Below are 13,727 nucleotides of genomic sequence, written 5' to 3' on the forward strand. Positions count from 1 at the left end.
CAATTTGAAAGCATAGATCAACGTAGTTTTTGCTAGTTTTTTTTTAGATCGATCCAATACTCTGAATGAATTCTGAGAGGCCTAAGCAAGTTTGCGCTATGCGCGTTTATTGAAACATTGATACAATTAATACATAAAATACAAAAATATATCTATACAGATGATACTCAGCCAGCGCTTTGGTCTTTTGATGGCCCGTGCGAAGCTCTCGCACGAGTTCCGCCTGCTTCAGAAATGTGGGCGAGATTTTGGGCTTGCAGCTGCAGCCTTGGTTTTTTTACCTCATCCATTTCTGGTTTGTTTACGGCGCCTTTGAGCCGAGAAAGCTGCGGCTTAGCCTTGGTTTAAATGCTACTGCTGCTGCTGCTGCAGTCCTCTTTCAACTTTTGCTTAAGCCTAGGACTGCTGGGCTTCGCTGCTACTTCTGAGTTGCCGCCAGCAGACGATTATACTTGATGCTGCGTGCAATTAAGCACATCAGGCTGACCTTGTGCATCAGCAGCTGGCGATCCTTGATGTCGCGATTCAGGCGACGCTTTAGCGCCAGCTCCAGCTCATGCTGGCCCACGTGGATCTCAAGATCACCGGAGACGTTTGGAGTCGCATCATCTGGATCGCTGCTTAGCTGAGCGTCTGCAAAATGGAAGTGGATGGAGAGAGAAAGTGGGGGAAGTGTCAAGCAGCAACTGTTACAGTCTGGGTCTTATATAAGTGGACGGGCGGGCAGGCAGGTAATGAGATTGAGTTATTTCTACTTAGTTGAATTTATTTTGAAACACTTTGCATTTATTTATTTCATTTGAAGTGCATTTTAAATTTCAATTGTTGAATTAAATACATTTAACATTCACTAAATTGCGCTAAAATTATGCATTTATTTAGTATTTATTACAAATATTTATTTTTATTATTTTTGTTTAATCTCACTTTTGTTGTATTTTGTGAAATGAATACAATTTTACTAAAGTAAATTCGTTTAACATCAGTTCTAATTTGATAGCAAGTTTTTTAATGTTTTATTTTGCTTTGAATTTCTTGTTGAAACACTTGAAATTGCCATAAAGTAAGTACATAAGTGTATCTATCTGTTATGTGTAATAATTTTAAAACCTGCATTTCACTTTTGATTTCTAAGTCTTGTTTTTTGCAGGGACCGTATCGATTCTAATGTAGATTTTTAGTAAATTAGTAAAATGGCAATATAAATAGGAATCTATTGGTATTTACGGTCCCTGGTTATTGGCAAATAATCTAATTCGAAAGACAGTAAAGCAATAAAATAAATGCAACTCGAAATACTACGAACACATATAAAACATATTGATTCTTGTTTTTTGTTTGTTTTTGGTTAAAATGGTGAAGTATATACAACTTTCTGATTCTTACTTAAATCTTATTGATTCGATCTTGTGTCTTTTGCAAATAAAACTTGTGTGTTCTTCTGTATAAGATCATTATAATGTGCAAGCACTTAAACCACATACAGAATTCTTCAAAACTTTTTACCATTTAGTAACACTCAAACATCTATTTAGTGATATTTTGTTTATGCTATTTGCAAAATACATTTAAAAAGTTTGGATAGTTCTATTTATTTTAATTCTGAGCATTTTCAGAGCTGTTTGGTAAAACGATAGTTGAAAATCTCGCTTAAAAAATCATTTTCGTGCATTTGATTTTGAGTAGCTAAAAAATATTTAAGTACAGTGGTACATCACTCAACTTCAAAAATCCAAATAATTATTCTATATATTTTAAGTATATAATTTTTGAGAACCTTTTCAGATTTTTAATATAATTTAATTTCAATTTAAAATACGATAATTACAGTCAGTAAATTATTATGTTTTTTAATAGAAAATTCGACTTCGAGAAATTCTAAGCGACCACTGTATCTAAATATATTTAGATATCTGTAGTTTAGTGTTGAAAAAGACTAGCTTAAGGCGTGTCAGCTGAAGCCTTCTAAGGATTTTTCTACACAGCTGCTTGTATGCTATAATTCAGTCTAATAGACTATAAGACCCACTTACACACAGTTTGCATTACTTACGAATTCCCTAGGAATGTTTTTTCGAATGCCGGCTAAAGTAAAATTTGACAAAAGCAATGCAAACTGTGCGAAGGTAGCTTAACAGTAATATAAAGTTAGGTTAGGTTATATAGCAGATATAGTATTTAGTATGTTTATTTATTTATGTTTCGTATTAGGTGTTCTCAGCTCTTTCAGATATTTAGTTTGTTATTTAAAACACAAAACTACGCAGTCTCATACGGAGCAATTTGGAAGCTTGTTTTTTGTTTTAAATCAGATACCAGAATTTATAGAATTTTCTAACTACCATCAAAGATCAACATCCATATCAATATCAATATTAATATCAACAAACAACAAGTATGCGACGCCACAACCAACTTGATAAGCCCTTTTAGTGCTTCATCCACTACTAATAATTATCCTCAACATTTTCTACTTTCGTTTCCTACCTGCAACTTCCTCAAAGTCGGAGTCGTCCGTATCGCCAGCTGTGACCACAGTGGACGCTGGACGCGTTTTTGTGTGCCGCTTAATGCGCGTGGATTTGGTTTTGCTCAATCGCGACGGAGCATCTAATGGCGGCGGCTGCTGCTCTGCTGCAGTTGCCTTTGCTGCTGCTGCAGGTGCTCCAGAACGTCGACGCTCCGTTATGACCTTCGCTCGTTGTTCGATTGGCTCATTTGCGTAGTTTTGGTTTTCGCCCAATGCAAGCAGTGCGTTGACATCCATTGCGGCAGCGTTGCTGTTGCGCCTCGCCTGGCTGCCCGGGGGCGTGGCCATAGCGGTACGCTTGCTGAGCAGAGCTTCCCTTGTCCGTTCCAGGCTGTTAGCATTCTCGAGCAACCCACGAAAATCGAATGCCTTATTGTTGCTGGCATTGTCCTCGAGGCTGCTTTCGTTGTTGTCCTCGGAACCGGAACCAGAATTGGACAGATTTGTAATGCCTGCATTGCAATCGAATTGTGGCGCTGGCGATTTCTCCTTGGTTGCCGTAAAGAAACTGGAGCGCAGATCGATTTCAGCTGGATTGACCAAATAGTCATCAACACTCGATTCGCTGCTGGAGTCCGCGTTGTTGCTTTCATTGGGCGTTTTGGCGTTTTTTGAGGCCGGTAAACGGCTGGCAGAGCCAGACGCCGATGGTGAGTTCTGTGTGGGCGATGCGGGAAACGTTTTCGGTGGCGGCCGATACTTATTGAACAGCTTGGAGCGCAGCGATTGCCCGCTAGGTTTGTGTTTCTTCACGGAGGCGCCTTTAATTCCACTCGGCTGCTTTTGTTCCCTATACAAAATATTTAATTAGGAATAATTGAGATTTTGAATTGATTCGCTTGCATGCCTCTTTTTTTTAGTAGCACACGCCGGAGAGCGACCACTGGCGCCTGCTGCTACGGCTGCAGCTCCTCCTGGCAGCTCCTCGAATTCGCTGTCATCGTCATCCGAAGATTCGCCACCGCGCACATCTTTACCGGGCTTCCATTCGTCCTCTTCACTGGCCGAAAAGCCCTCGGACAAGGACTCTTCTTCTTCGTCGGACATTTTGTGTGGGTGCTTGTTGCTCTAAGGGTTTGAATCAGGTTGTGTTTCTTATGACTGTGGTAGCAACTTTGGCAATCGCACAGCACACACTGTGGAGGTAGGTCGATACAAACGATTTTATTCGCATTCCGTAGAAAAACCACCCCTATTCAATTGCCCCACCATCTCTTTCGCACCCACGCCTACGCTTTCAAGCCTTTTAAGCTTCGCTATTTCGATGATGACTCTTTTTGGTTTCTAGCAGTAGGTCAGGGCTCAACAGAACCTGAACGAGTTGACCAAGATGCAGACGTTAAGCCCCCTTATCGATGGCAGCCATCACCTGAAAGCAGGAAGGCGGAGCATGCGCAACGGTAACTCTCCACCATTGGTCATATGCCCACTTAAGCGGATTTGAATGTAGAGGCGCCAATGCTCATGGAAATGGCGACGAAACCGCCTACACTTGCTAGCCACAGCCGCCTGGTGAATTCAATGGCGGCACTGCTTCGGAATACCATTATAAAGGAGACGATGGACTTCAACGAGATTGCGGTGCACTTTGACAAGATGGTGCGGAAGCACGATGGCACCCGGGTGCTCAACCAGGCCAGGCGCATGTACTTTGAGTATCTGCAGGCGCACCGGAAGCAGCAGTTCCATAAATTATATATATCATAAATTGGACTGAACCAAGCTGATAAGATAAATGAATAACAAATGGGATACGCATTGTAAAATGTTGACATGAAAAAGATTTGAATTAAATTCCTAAATGCATTTTTAAGTGCATTGCAAATTACGTGACAAATGTATGATAAATTGCGCGAATTCCAATCAAGTTTATTGAAAGATTGATACAATACAATTAACAAATAAAGTACAAAAATAGTTTTCTATGTTTTCAATACAATTTGAACGATAAACAGAAAACAGAAAAACACCAATTTAAAAGTTATATTTTCGCTTAAGGCGCTCGCGTATGAGCAGCCCCTTGATGAGCTTCTTCCAGTTGCCAAACACACGCGTTTCATATTTCTCCTGCTCCTTGCGAGCCTGCTCCTGCTGATCCGCCTCCCAGGCGTCAGTGACCAATTCGCCGAATTCCTCGCACACAATAAAGCCATCGTACATGGGATGACAGGCACCCTGATGGAAATCAAAGCCAATCACTGCATTGGCACAATCGATGTTCAACTTCTTACATACGCGCATCAGGCCAGGCACTGTTCAATTTTTAGGATCAGATGATAAATTATTATATTTGGTAACAGTTCCGAAATGCACACTTACGTCTCAGATGCACAGTTTTCTTGGGTAGCATGCACTCCTTGAATAGCTCCACATTGCCGTACGCGTTGCGCGGCACAATACCGTTCTCGGCTGTGGGCGGCTCATAATCCTGAGTTTGCCAATATCCAAAGATCTCCAACGGCTGATCTTTTATCACTGTGCGTGTGAGCTGTAGAAATTTGAATTCTATTATAATTCTGCCTATAATGCAGCCTTATAGAACTAATGTACTTTATGCAATATCCGAGATCGAGGAGTTAATACAGGTACTGATACTGATTAAAAAATGTTTCAACTTTACACCAAATTTGAAACCCTTCCTATTTATATTTTTGGAAGCAATCACAAAATATATTTACTTACCCTATCCCACTTTGGCCGCGCCTTGACAATTTTGTATGGCTGCTCACCCAGCTTCACTACGCGGGCGCTCTTCAACCAAATATCGCGGGAGTGGAGCAGATGGACACAGTCGCGCGAATAGATTGGTTCACTCCGTATGAAACCCAGAGTGGGAGCATCAGCTGGATAGATACCCTGGAATTTGAGTAGATGGCGTTCAAGCACATATAACGGATGATCCTTGAACTCAGAAATGGATTTGGGCAGCGGTTTGTCCGAGTGTATGCGTCGCAGCTGTTCATTCTCGCATATGTCGCGCTTGGTGCGCCTGCCAAGGTACGGCGCCAGTGTCTCATCCAGCCAGGCCCTGTCGACTCGCGACTTGCGCACAGTAGTCGTCCAGCTTGAGCAGTATCGAGCCGTCACATCCTTCAGACTAAGATCGTCTTGGAAGGCAAAGACATAGGCCAGGCTCGAGGAGGCGTTTCGCTGCAAGTTCAGATTGCTTACAAAACTGGCTCCTTCGAAGGATTAACTGTTAACACCGCTACTTTGAAATCTTACCCTGATTGTATCGACACAGTGGAGCTTGCCCTTGAACAGGTCAATGCAAATCCATTGCTCCTCCACCTCAGACCACACCTCCACCCACATGTCGGATGCGCTTGTCTTGCGTTTCTCCTTGACAGCTTCATCATCTGTGGACAGCACGCGCCGATCCTTGCGCAAATGCTGAACTACTTTTGGCAGAACGGGCGCCTTTTTGATGGGTCTGCTTGGTGTGGAGTCGCCATCATCTGTGCTTGATTTCTGCAGTTTCTCCAGCTTTGGTCGCTTCTTAGGCACTGGTAGACTATCATCGCCGCCATCCAGTTGGGGTATGGCCAGCGCTTTGGCCTTTTGCTGGCGTGTGCGAAGCTCTCGCACAGGCTCCGTTGACGAAATTTGTACCTTACTTGTGGAAGCCGCTGGACTTCCACCCTTGAGAAACACTGGGGAGATGTGCACTTTGGGCGATTTGCTGCGTGATCGAGTGCCACGTTGACTGTTGCCAGGATTGGCATTCTCTGCATCGCTGTTTTCCCGTGTATTCTTCTGCTTGGCTTTGGGCAGCACCAGCTTGGGTATGACGGGTGAGCCTATTTTGGCTGCAGGATATGCAACTTCCGCGCTTCCTGCTGCTCTGGCCTTATCTGAGGATGCATTGCGAGTGCGTCGAGCAACTGGCGTTGGCTCAATTTGCAGTTGCAGCCTTGGTTTTTTTACTTCATCAATTTCTGGTTTGTTTACGGCGCGTTTCAGCCGAGAAAGCTGCGGCTTAGCCTTGGTTTCAATGCTACTGCTGCTGCTGCTCTCCTCTTTCAACTTTTGCTTAAGCCTAGGACTGTTGGGCTTTGCTGCTACTTCTGAGTTGTTCGACAAGCGCTTGCTGGCTGTGCTGGCCTTAGATTCAGTTGCTTTATTGATAGCCTTTGCCTCCGATTTGGAACTTAGCTGGGTTTCCACTTTGGAAACTTCAGTAACTTTCTTGGAGGTGGAACTGGCCTTAGCAGTGCTGATTTTTTTATCTGAGCTGTTGGCAGCTGTTTTTGAGTTGCATTTCGCATCCTTTGCCTGCTTGGACGTGCTAGCTTTGCTCTCCAGCTCCACCACATCTTCCTCACCGTCCTCTTCGCTTTTAGTCGTGTGACTTTTATTTTTCTCATCCTGTTTTAGTTTAATGGGTATTAAGTCGCAAGCCTGTGGCCGCAGCGCCATTGGCTGCAGATTGACAATGAGACGACAGTTCATGCCCATGCCGCGTGCAAGTACAATGAATATGAAGATCATATCCTGTTTGCACCGTGCCTCCTTGCGCTTGATCAGTGCCAGCAGCTCCTCAATAATTGCGGTCTCCGTGCTTGCTGATTTGGGCGCATACAAATCCTGGCTCAACAACTTGATGGCCGTCTTGAACCAGGTGACAAAAGACTGCAGATATTTGAGCTCGACGCCTCGCTCGGTGGGATATGCATTCCGACTGGGTAACATCTTCAGCGTCGCCTGCATCAGCTTCGTGTCCGCCAGCAGACGATTATACTTGATGCTGCGTGCAATTAAGCACATCAGGCTGACCTTGTGCATCAGCAGCTGGCGATCCTTGATGTCGCGATTCAGGCGACGCTTTAGCGCCAGCTCCAGCTCATGCTGCGTCTTCTGCTCCTTGGTTAAGTGGCGCGAGGGCAGGCCCACGTGGATCTCAAGATCACCGGAGACGTTTGGAGTCGCATCATCTGGATCGCTGCTTAGCTGAGCGTCTGCAAAATGGAAGTGGATGGAGAGAGAAAGTGGGGGAAGTGTCAAGCAGCAACTGTTACAGTCTGGGTCTTATATAAGTGGACGGGCGGGCAGGCAGGTAATGAGATTGAGTTATTTCTACTTAGTTGAATTTATTTTGAAACACTTTGCATTTATTTATTTCATTTGAAGTGCATTTTAAATTTCAATTGTTGAATTAAATACATTTAACATTCACTAAATTGCGCTAAAATTATGCATTTATTTAGTATTTATTACAAATATTTATTTTTATTATTTTTGTTTAATCTCACTTTTGTTGTATTTTGTGAAATGAATACAATTTTACTAAAGTAAATTCGTTTAACATCAGTTCTAATTTGATAGCAAGTTTTTTAATGTTTTATTTTGCTTTGAATTTCTTGTTGAAACACTTGAAATTGCCATAAAGTAAGTACATAAGTGTATCTATCTGTTATGTGTAATAATTTTAAAACCTGCATTTCACTTTTGATTTCTAAGTCTTGTTTTTTGCAGGGACCGTATCGATTCTAATGTAGATTTTTAGTAAATTAGTAAAATGGCAATAGAAATAGGAATCTGTTGGTATTTACGGTCCCTGGTTATTGGCAAATAATCTAATTCGAAAGACAGTAAAACAATAAAATAAATGCAACTCGAAATACTACGAACACATATAAAACATATTGATTCTTGTTTTTTGTTTGTTTTGGATTAAAATGGTGAAGTATATACAACTTTCTGATTCTTACTTAAATCTTATTGATTCGATCTTGTGTCTTTTGCAAATAAAACTTGTGTGTTCTTCTGTATAAGATCATTATAATGTGCAAGCACTTAAACCACATACAGAATTCTTCAAAACTTTTTACCATTTAGTAACACTCAAACATCTATTTAGTGATATTTTGTTTATGCTATTTGCAAAATACATTTAAAAAGTTTGGATAGTTCTATTTATTTTAATTTTGAGCATTTTCAGAGCTGTTTGGTTAAAAACGATAGTTGAAAATCTCGCTTAAAAATCATTTTCGGGCATTTGATTTTGAGTAGCTAAAAAATATTTAAATACAGTGGTACATCATTCAAAAATCCAAATAATTATTCTATATATTTTATGTATAGAATTTTTGAGAACCTTTTCAGATTTTTAATATAATTTAATTTCAATTTAAAATACGATAATTACAGTCAGTAAATTATTATGTTTTTTAATAGAAATTTCGACTTCGGGAAATTCTAAGCGACCACTGTATCTAAATATATTTAGATATCTGTAGTTTAGTGTTGAAAAAGACTAGCTTAAGGCGTGTCAGCTGAAGCCTTCTAAGGATTTTTCTACACAGCTGCTTTTATGCTATAATTCAGTCTAATAGACTATAAGACCCACTTACACACAGTTTGCATTACTTACGAATTCCCTAGGAATGTTTTTTCGAATGCCGGCTAAAGTAAAATTTGACAAAAGCAATGCAAACTGTGCGAAGGTAGCTTAACAGTAATATAAAGTTAGGTTAGGTTATATAGCAGATATAGTATTTAGTATGTTTATTTATTTATGTTTCGTATTAGGTGTTCTCAGCTCTTTCAGATATTTAGTTTGTTATTTAAAACACAAAACTACGCAGTCTCATACGGAGCAATTTGGAAGCTTGTTTTTTGTTTTAAATCAGATACCAGAATTTATAGAATTTTCTAACTACCATCAAAGATCAACATCCATATCAATATCAATATTAATATCAACAAACAACAAGTATGCGACGCCACAACCAACTTGATAAGCCCTTTAGTGCTTCATCCACTACTAATAATTATCCTCAACATTTTCTACTTTCGTTTCCTACCTGCAACTTCCTCAAAGTCGGAGTCGTCCGTATCGCCAGCTGTGACCACAGTGGACGCTGGACGCGTTTTTGTGTGCCGCTTAATGCGCGTGGATTTGGTTTTGCTCAATCGCGACGGAGCATCTAATGGCGGCGGCTGCTGCTCTGTTGCAGTTGCCTTTGCTGCTGCTGCAGATGCTCCAGAACGTCGACGCTCCGTTATGACATTCGCTCGTTGTTCGATTGGCTCATTTGCGTAGTTTTGGTTTTCGCCCAATGCAAGCAGTGCGTTGACATCCATTGCGGCAGCGTTGCTGTTGCGCCTCGCCTGGCTGCCCGGGGGCGTGGCCATAGCGGTACGCTTGCTGAGCAGAGCTTCCCTTGTCCGTTCCAGGCTGTTAGCATTCTCGAGCAACCCACGAAAATCGAATGCCTTATTGTTGCTGGCATTGTCCTCGAGGCTGCTTTCGTTGTTGTCCTCGGAACCGGAACCAGAATTGGACAGATTTGTAATGCCTGCATTGCAATCGAATTGTGGCGCTGGCGATTTCTCCTTGGTTGCCGTAAAGAAACTGGAGCGCAGATCGATTTCAGCTGGATTGACCAAATAGTCATCAACACTCGATTCGCTGCTGGAGTCCGCGTTGTTGCTTTCATTGGGCGTTTTGGCGTTTTTTGAGGCCGGTAAACGGCTGGCAGAGCCAGACGCCGATGGTGAGTTCTGTGTGGGCGATGTGGGAAACGTTTTCGGTGGCGGCCGATACTTATTGAACAGCTTGGAGCGCAGCGATTGCCCGCTAGGTTTGCGTTTCTTCACGGAGGCGCCTTTAATTCCACTCGGCTGCTTTTGTTCCCTATACAAAATATTTAATTAGGAATAATTGAGATTTTGAATTGATTCGCTTGCATGCCTCTTTTTTTGTGTAGCACACGCCGGAGAGCGACCACTGGCGCCTGCTGCTACGGCTGCAGCTCCTCCTGGCAGCTCCTCGAATTCGCTGTCATCGTCATCCGAGGATTCGCCACCGCGCACATCTTTACCGGGCTTCCATTCGTCCTCTTCACTGGCCGAAAAGCCCTCGGACAAGGACTCTTCTTCTTCGTCGGACATTTTGTGTGGGTGCTTGTTGCTCACAGGGTCTGACCGATTTACATGTGTGTGTGTGTGTTTGTTCCACTTACAGTTATTGATTTTTATTGCGCACTTTTAGAATCCTCGCGTTTAGTTGCCGTTGCCGAAAGAGACTTCAATTCATCTCCACCTGAATCATATAATACTATATACTTCGCTGATCTTATGAAAATATTCTGCTTGATTTTTATCTAGCATTTTAAACAAATTCACGAAATTGACATTTCCGCGCTTGGCTGGCGTTTGGGCTACGAGTTAGCGATGTTCGATAGGTAGACGTGGTCTGGTGTCATTTATCGATTGATTAGTTGCTAGTTTAAATTTACAATAATTCCTTTTGTTTCGGAGAAAATATTACTTTTAAATTAAGCAAATATCTTTGTGAGTTATTTTTGATAATATTGCATTCATTTTATTTTTTATTAATTGGGCAGCAAGATACAATTTTATCTCATTTGAATCTCGATATATCGATATGCATATATATGGGTGCAAATTTTTTTGAGAGTTTGCAGCCCTTAGTTTTAGACTCATGCTACACAACACTGCTCAATTAATGTTTATTTACCTGCACAACAAAGCATAAAATATGCTGTTTGGTTGAGCTCTATGAACTCAACTGGCGAGGAACTGCACCCAAACTGGGTTGCCTTGACCACACTACATGTGCCACTCAAACGCTTTGTTCCCGCTGGGGCTGCCGCGCAAGAGAAGGGTATAGTAGAGAAGTATACAATCAGAGGCGTTAGTGGTGATGAAATTCAGCATTTCTACAAGGAAATCATCGAGACACCAGAAACAAAGAGAGCAACCCAAACAAACACAAAATGTGCTCGCACATTAGCCCGTGTCAAAGAGACACCACAATTGCCCTTCGATCGAAATAGATTCTTTCGCCTGGCAACAAGCAACAATGTGGAGCAGTTGTCCCAAATGTGCTTCACCGAGGAGCAACAGCTAAATCTCTGTGATGCCTATGGCTGGACTGCGCTAATGATGGCTGCCTGTGAGGGAGCCGAGGATGCTGTGGCCTGGCTGCTGCAGTTGGGCGCAGATGCACACGTTGCAGATAAAAGTGGCAATACGGCCCTCAAACTGGCCAAGAGAAAATGTCACGCAGGCATTGTACAACTTCTGGAAACCAAAGGTGAACGCGTTAGAAGCGAGGATGAGCCAACAGTCTACGCTGTCACACCGTTCTATTGTGAAGTGTGCGAAAGGAATTACAAAGAGTCCACTTGGCGAGCTCACCAGACCTCTACTGTACATCAGTTTAACATGAAATCGCTGCCCATCCACAAACTGCAACGGTTCAACATTCCGTTAAGGAATCGGGGCCTACAGCTTATGGTGAAACAGGGCTGGGACCGGGAACACGGCCTGGGACCTACTCAGAGCGGGCGCCTCTATCCAGTGAAGACTGTGTTGCGCAAGCAGCGCACTGGCCTGGGAATTGAGCAATCTCCCGCCCGAGTAACACACTTCCAAGCGTTCGACACAAATGCCACAAAGCTGAGGCATCGCAATCCCCCCATTGCTCAGCCGCGACGCACACGCAACGACATGAAGCGGGAGAAGCTACGCGAATGGAAACAGGAGCGTCGGTTGCGCAGTGAATTGAGTTGATTATTTATATGCCTATGTGTAAATTAAAAATGATAAAATATGCTTAATTTTGAAGCTAATGATTGATATATTCATATGTCTCTTAATGTACTCAAGAATAGAAAGTAATAAGAATATAATATATAATTAACAAAATTTAAGTTAAATGAAGATATATTTAATTACATCTTAATATAAAATAGTAAAATATCAAAAGGGTATATAAATGTAATATTGCCACAAAATTTGTTGCATGGATTGGATTGTATGTGTAATTTTTGGATAATCGACATTTCTGAGAGTTGCTGTGAATCGAATGTTATTAAAATCAATGGATTTTGCGGTTTCAATTGCGGTAAATGACAAAGCGCAACATCTTTGCGGTTGGCTAGGTCATGGCTGTTAGACGCCCACATATAGCTACCTATGCTTGTGGCACGTGCCACAAGCTGACCTTTTGCGCGGAGCCGAGCTAGATTTGTTTTTGGCACAGTTGGCTCCTTGCTGACTGTTGCTTTATGGAGGAGGGGGTATGGGTGGGTGCGGATTGCGGGGGTACTTGACGGCCGCGAAGTTTAGCCTGGAGTTGCGAAAGCGAAAGCTGTTGCACGGCACGGCGAGCGCGCTCTCCCCGTAAAGCATTCATTGAGGTGACACCGATTTCGCTTTGCGCCTGCGCATTGAACGCTTAACCCCTTAGAACCGACGACGGCAACGACTATTCTGCAGATATGTATATAAGGCAGGTTTCCGAATTGCGACATTCAGTCGCGTTCGGACTGTGACACTGTTAAGACGTTATCGACGCTCCTGCAACAAATCTAATTCTCTTGCTCCTGTCGTCACAAGCTGTGCGTGTTCTAAAGTTGAGCGAGTAATTAAACGAAAGTGGAGTGTCGCGCTGTGCGAAGGTCAGCACACAGTGTGCACACTTGGTAAATAATAAAAATGTAATTATTATTAAATATTCGACGTGAAATAAATGAAATCCAATTGTGAAAAGTCAATTCGCATACAAGGAATTATCGAAACAAATTCAAAAAGCAACGTTTTTCCGAATTTAGTGTGGTAACACTGCTGATACTACCCCAGTTTCGATCAACAGCTGTTCGGTCATGCAAACACAAACCGCAAAGACAAAACGTTAGCGCTCAGAACATTAGCGTCGCATTTGTTGTGCTTATTTGCGTTTGCGGTCCCAACGTGTTCGGTGTGCGTCGCGATAGAAGCGCGACTGAGAAAATAAATAATATTTCAAATCAATTTAAAACTTTTGCCGACGACGTTTTATTTGTGTAGTGCAAAAAAGTAATTGTGTGTGCTCAGCGTGAAATTAAGCAAAGTACGCAATTAAATGCTATTACGCAAAACTTACAAAACATTCTCCTGGAATACAACAACAATATCAAGTCCAAATACTGTGTAACAATTCGAGTGCAATTTGCGATGGAAATGCCATGTGATTTCCGGGCGCCTGCATTGAACTTGACAACAATTGCGAAAACCTAATAATATTTTCAAACACATATGTACATATGTATGTATGTGTGAGCTGTCATTATTGTTGCAATATATATCGATATATATTTTGTTTATGGTTTATTTCTGTAAGCAACTTGCACAGACGCACAGCGTTTTATTTTTGAGTCTGTTTGTTTGGTTTACATTTTTGAAT

At 42.1% G+C, this 13,727-nt stretch overlaps 4 protein-coding genes across 4 annotated transcripts in view; 2 read left to right on the forward strand and 2 right to left on the reverse strand.

Annotated features, from left to right (window-relative positions):
• Positions 1 to 150: 150 nt before the first annotated feature.
• Positions 151 to 3,620, reverse strand: LOC6570835 (DNA repair protein complementing XP-C cells homolog). Its single transcript, XM_032742266.2, has 3 exons — positions 3,378 to 3,620; positions 2,488 to 3,320; positions 151 to 633 (listed from the first exon to the last, which is right to left on the reverse strand). Exons 1-3 carry the CDS (start codon positions 3,575 to 3,577, stop codon positions 419 to 421), a joined length of 1,248 nt encoding a protein of 415 aa, XP_032598157.2. The 5' UTR covers positions 3,578 to 3,620; the 3' UTR covers positions 151 to 418.
• Positions 3,621 to 4,374: 754 nt separating this feature from the next.
• Positions 4,375 to 10,705, reverse strand: LOC6570833 (DNA repair protein complementing XP-C cells homolog). The gene is made up of 6 exons (XM_032742265.2): positions 10,227 to 10,705; positions 9,337 to 10,169; positions 5,756 to 7,488; positions 5,213 to 5,680; positions 4,850 to 5,018; positions 4,375 to 4,782 (listed from the first exon to the last, which is right to left on the reverse strand). The coding sequence occupies exons 1-6, from the start codon at positions 10,424 to 10,426 to the stop codon at positions 4,505 to 4,507; spliced, it is 3,681 nt and encodes a 1,226-aa protein (XP_032598156.2). The 5' UTR covers positions 10,427 to 10,705; the 3' UTR covers positions 4,375 to 4,504.
• A 305-nt stretch (positions 10,706 to 11,010) lies between these two features.
• On the forward strand, positions 11,011 to 12,120 carry LOC6561058 (G patch domain and ankyrin repeat-containing protein 1 homolog). Its single transcript, XM_001986580.2, has one exon. The coding sequence runs from the start codon at positions 11,057 to 11,059 to the stop codon at positions 12,071 to 12,073; it is 1,017 nt and encodes a 338-aa protein (XP_001986616.1). The 5' UTR covers positions 11,011 to 11,056; the 3' UTR covers positions 12,074 to 12,120.
• Positions 12,121 to 13,294: 1,174 nt separating this feature from the next.
• The window catches only part of LOC6560747 (transient receptor potential cation channel trpm), a 56,731-nt gene continuing 56,298 nt past the window's right edge, over positions 13,295 to 13,727 (forward strand). Inside the window, exon 1 of the mRNA XM_032734669.1 lies at positions 13,295 to 13,394. The gene's annotated coding sequence lies outside the window, so the exon portion shown is untranslated. The remainder of the gene's footprint in view (positions 13,395 to 13,727) is intronic.

This window comes from Drosophila grimshawi, unplaced genomic scaffold (genome assembly GCF_018153295.1).
Source record: "Drosophila grimshawi isolate 15287-2541.00 unplaced genomic scaffold, ASM1815329v1 contig_1367, whole genome shotgun sequence".
NCBI lineage: Eukaryota > Metazoa > Arthropoda > Insecta > Diptera > Drosophilidae > Drosophila > Drosophila grimshawi.